This window comes from Genypterus blacodes, unplaced genomic scaffold, assembly GCF_046128005.1.
Source record: "Genypterus blacodes isolate CSIRO-AG114 ecotype Tasmania unplaced genomic scaffold, CSIRO-AGI_Gbla_v1 ptg000201l_1, whole genome shotgun sequence".
In the NCBI taxonomy this organism is placed as follows: domain Eukaryota; kingdom Metazoa; phylum Chordata; class Actinopteri; order Ophidiiformes; family Ophidiidae; genus Genypterus; species Genypterus blacodes.
Genome location: NW_027467000.1, coordinates 190,001 through 195,081, shown reverse-complemented (window position 1 = coordinate 195,081; position 5,081 = coordinate 190,001). Strand labels below are relative to the sequence as shown.

Below are 5,081 nucleotides of genomic sequence, written 5' to 3'. Positions count from 1 at the left end.
TGGCTTCTCACACTCAGACAGAAAGCATCTCAGATTGTCAAATATGGTATCTATGGAAACAATAATAATAATACATAAGTAACATCTCTAACACTGTGAGAAACACACACACACACACACACACACACACGCACACACACACACACACACACACACACACACACACACACACACACACACACACACACACACTGCAACAGAGCCAAACATAAAGCAGAGGAGTGAGAGTAAGATCAGTATGCTTTAATAATAAGATATCAGTGCAGAAACACAAACTTCTCATCGGGTTCATTTTCCCCATATAGCCATAACAATGATAACAATATGACAATAATATGGTCCATATGAATCTTTAGTGTATTAAAAAGGATCAGCTGATAGAACTGTACCAAATGACACAGAAACCAGGAGCTGAACATGGAACCATAAGAAAAACAAACTCCCTGTCGTTAACACCAGGCAGGAGACCAACGATGTAATGCTGAGATTTGCTTTAAATATGATGTCATTGGTTTGATGGGGGCCTTCAAGCTGCACAGTTTGTGAAAAAAACGACGCAAGAAAAAATCGCTCTCCATGTACAAGAACACAATTAATCTGCACTCCCAATTTAACCCTTGAATGCAATTTCACAACATGAAAAGCTTCTAATGTGGAGCTTTCAGACCGAAGTCCATCAGATTTGCTTCAGTATACTGATCAGGTAAGAACTATGCTCTGAATACAAGATTAAGAAGAATATAGTATCAGAGTGATGTGTTTTCCGTTGACCTGTAAATTAATGTAAATAACACATCTGGTAAGGGTCAGTTGTGGATTGTTACTAGGGTGGTTGCTATGGTGTTTTGTGTTCCGCGTGGTTGTTAGGGGGGTTCCTATGGTGTTCTGAGTGGTTGCTAGAGTGGTTGCTATGGTGTATAGGGTGGTTGTTATGGTTATCTGGTCAGTTGCTAGGGTGTTTGGAGCAAACTAATACAATTTAAAATCTATTAATTGTCTTGTGCATCGACCTCACATTACACCTTCGTCACCAGGCTCCTCATCGGCAACATGACTGACAGGCCACACGCTCCATTGTAGCCACGAAGCTGTCAAACACCATCACACCTTCTGCTTTTATCTTTACTCCGGAGTAAGACGCTCAATTTGGTCGACATGTTTGTGTGTGTGTGGATGTGTGGAACATGGCCGTCCTTCCTCCACTCAGATCTTTACTGATAGATACTTAACTACTAAGAAACCCTCAAGCAGCAGCATCAGCAGCAGACTGTCTGGGCTGCTGAGGAGCTGCAGAATCTGCATCCATGAATCTTCATCTCCATTTGTAACTTAACTGAGGCTCTGTTGTTCTAAAAGCAACAGAAAATGATCTCTTTGCCTCAAAAACATATAATATTGCACTTTGTTTCTCAGCTTCTCTAAGCTGATACTGGCTGGTTAACAACCTTTTAAATTTAATCTCTCATTTTACCAAAATAAAATAAACTACCACATACCAGCTGCTGTGTCCTGCTGTGTGGTTTAGCCTTGACTTTAAAGTTCTGGGGGACTCGCTCCTCTCTACATCGCAGACTGTTTACAAGTTGACGTCTTATTCCGCACCCTCTGCGTCTCAATGTCCCAAAGGTCACAACAAAGAGAATAGGAGTTGCTGCAGGCAGGGGGGCTGGCTTTTTACACAGAGCACTCAACTTACAGAGTCCTAAAAGATTTCAGTAAATTCTTCAAAAAAAAACAAACGATTTTCTTAAAAAAAACCTGTAGCATGAAGGGACGTACTTTCATTTAAATATTCAAATAGTTTTTTTTAATATATCTTCAGATTTGTAGAACAAACTGTGCACTTGAAGGTTGTACTGCAGGGTTTGAGCGTGTGATGAGACGCAGAGGTCATATTAAGGCACATTAGATGCATCAGGACTTTTAGCACAAACACAAAGCCAACAACATCAAAATACAGTGTTAGTGGATTCAAGAGATGTAATAAAAGTTGGTTCTAAAAATGACAGATACATCGTCTATGAAGCAGCATTGCTTTATATATACTATACATATACTGTATATATATATATATATATGTATATAACTGCACCTGGAAAACTATATGATGATTTATGCGACAACTTTGCCTCCTTTACAAGATTTAAAATGCTACATATCAGAAAAGTCAAACGTGAAGGCTTTTTCTGAAATTTTCAATTTTTTGAAAGCAAGAACCAAAAAACAGTGCAGGCAGCAAACAGACTCAAGACATATTGAAGCATAAAACTCTGGAACAAAGAAAGAAAGAAAGAAAGAAAGAAAGTCAAAGGCAGAAGGTGGAAACAGCTCAGACAGAACTGTGAGGGATGTAAAGGCAACCTGTTCCATCTGCATCTCCAGAGGGGAGATGGGACAAAGTACCAGGACACACAAACACTAAAAACACTATCTTCACCTTTTAAATACGTAACGTGTACAAAGCTCTATAATCCATATGTAAAAGTGGTCACCACACAAAGACACTTCACTCAGAGAGGCAGAGAGACAGAATATGATGCAGAGAAATGGAAATAAAAGCATTTTTGAATGCTTATTGCCGTATTATTGATCAAATCTGGACAAAATGATCCAAATGACATTGGCTTGTTAGAAACCGATCATCTGAAAGGCTTCTTCAGCTGGAAACACTGTGGGAAGGTCCCCGTATCACACACACACACTTTTCTACACAGGACATGTTGTAGACACCTCTAATATGATTCTGGGCCATCTGTAGCAGAACACTAAGGCCAAAGGGCGAAGTGTGTGCTGCTGTCCTGGCCACTGGAGGGCGCTTTCCTACGTTTGGCACTGAAGAGGCCTTTCTGGGAAACACTTCCAACTTCCCTCGACATCTGCCTGATAAGCCTTTTGATACGGGCAGCAACTCGGCGTGAGTGAGAAGAAAAACTGGCCACAAAAACGTAAAGAGTGGAACACGCACACGCTCCACTTTCAAGTCACTTCACAGGCTGCTGTACTCCACTCAGACCAATCAAACCAAGGCTGCAGCTATGTACATATGTGTAATGTGTGTGTCTAGGTCCTAAATATGGCACTTTCTGCTTGTTAAGTGTGTATGTGGCATGTACAATGTGTGTAAGTCAATCTGTTTGCCATGTAAGGCTTCTTTTGATGCAGGCTTCAAAGGTTTTGGCTCAGTGGAATCATTGCACAACAAGAACGAAAACCAAAGTGACCAATGTCAAACTTCCAGCTGAGTTTGTGTATTGCAGTGTGTGTTTATTAGTGTGTCGGCCAGTGAGACACAACGAGGTGACAAAAACAAAGAGAACAACACAACAATGATACAGTAAAGTGTCTCGTTGAAATGGATTCAGTGAGAGAGTTTGGATAAAAGCTACAGAAGTAAAATAGACTACATCACTCAAATAATATAAGGCGTCATTAAATTTGACCCAAACACAACCGATGCTGCTGAGAACTGTTAATGCTGTGAAAGGCAAAATGGTGACAGCTGGAGGTTTCAATGATTCAGGCGGTGTTACACACATAACCGACACGCGTGTGTCAGGCTTAACGTGTTCAAATACTGTGAAAAGACGAAGCGGGGGGGCGGGGGCGGAGCTAATTTGCTGGTCACTCAGACGAACCAAAGTGTCTGTTAGTGTGTAGGTAGTACAGTGTTGTGAATGCTGCTCAGAGCTCAGAGAGTTTAGGGGTTTGAACTAACGGAGCATAAGGCTGAATGACGCTGCATAGAGTCCATAGCCGGGTGTGGATTAGCTTATCATCGTGTTTAAGGATGAGGATGCGAGTTTGAATCCCATCCGGGCCCTGGGGTCGCACCCCGCCAGGGAACTACAAGCCAGAGGTTTGGCTTTTCATTTTAAAAACATGATACTCGCGAATATTTGAGTATTTTCAGGTCATTCACCACCGAACCTGGACACTGTCATCGTGTCTAAGTGGTCTCATTGTGTAGATGTTTGTAGGTCTTTGAATGGACCCTTATGAATCCATGCTATCATGTCTTCTACTCCACCTGGGGAGGGAGGGTGTGAACCTCCTGCACATTAGACCCCACAGGTAGCAGAGAAGAGTTACAGCAGCAAAGACTGCAAACGTCCTGAACCTCGGGACAATTTGGGTGATATGAAAACACAGGACATTGTCAATAAATGTAAATAACACCGTTTTTGTTCTCTGAGGTCTTTCTACATTGAGTTACCCATGTAGGTTCTGACCCTGATCTTGATGATGAAGAGGTTTAGGTGAAGCCAAGCAGCGGTTGAGCATTACTGCAGCTGCAGGACCGTAAAGCAAACAGGGCAGATAGAGGGGCTGAGTCAGACAAGCTTAACAAGGCAGGCGGGGGGGTTCAGACCCCTCGGGAGCTTGGCCGAGAGGCACAAAGGTAAAGATACAGGCCTAAGTGTCTGGCTGCGGGTTGAGGTCCAGGGCCGGCAGTGAGACTGGGTCTGTGGCAGGGGCTGGATGTGGAGCTCTAGGTGGCCTGGTCCAGGGCTCTCAGCAGGTCGCAGCCCTGGAGGAGATGCAAGTTGCCCTGCAGCGGCACGTTGACCTCACAGTCGTAACGGGTCAGCTCTGGCAGACAGGATGACTCAAACGAAGGCCCCAGCAGACTGACGATACCTGAGGACCCACAGAAAGATCAGAACCCAGGCCAGAGTCATGTTAGAGTCATTAAAGCATCACACAGTTCTATTAGTGGAGCCAGGAGATACGTTGAGCTTTTATTGTGGAGGGCAGAACTTCTATCTTTGTGCTGTAGAAGAAGAAACAACAACATGATGGATCCATCAGGGTCCATTAGAGACCTGCAGACCTGGAAGTCAGAGTTTGCCCCAAAATCATGAACTATTGTAAAATCCCTTTCACAATCATTTGTAATGGATCCATGACTTCTCCAGCTCACCCTGTGTCTTGTTAGAAGGCAGCATGTTATATTCTGCGTAGTTGCAGCTGTGGAGGGGGAAGGCTTTGTTGTGTGCACCGCCAATCCCACTTCCTGGATACTGAGACTTCCTGTGTTGCTGCACAGAGCTGAGACATAGAGGGGCCATTCTGCCTATACC

At 43.4% G+C, this 5,081-nt stretch overlaps 1 protein-coding gene across 2 annotated transcripts in view; it reads right to left on the bottom strand.

Annotated features, from left to right (window-relative positions):
- Window positions 1-222: 222 nt before the first annotated feature.
- Window positions 223-5,081, bottom strand: part of epas1b (endothelial PAS domain protein 1b) — a 28,082-nt gene continuing 23,223 nt past the window's right edge. For both annotated transcript variants that reach the window (XM_076169366.1, XM_076169364.1), the window contains exons 15-16: window positions 4,922-5,081; window positions 223-4,638 (exon numbers count right to left, since the gene is read on the bottom strand). The exon at window positions 4,922-5,081 is cut by the window's right edge and continues 5 nt beyond it. In XM_076169366.1, the coding sequence (XP_076025481.1) occupies window positions 4,490-4,638; window positions 4,922-5,081 (309 nt within the window). In that variant the 3' untranslated portion in view covers window positions 223-4,489. The remainder of the gene's footprint in view (window positions 4,639-4,921) is intronic.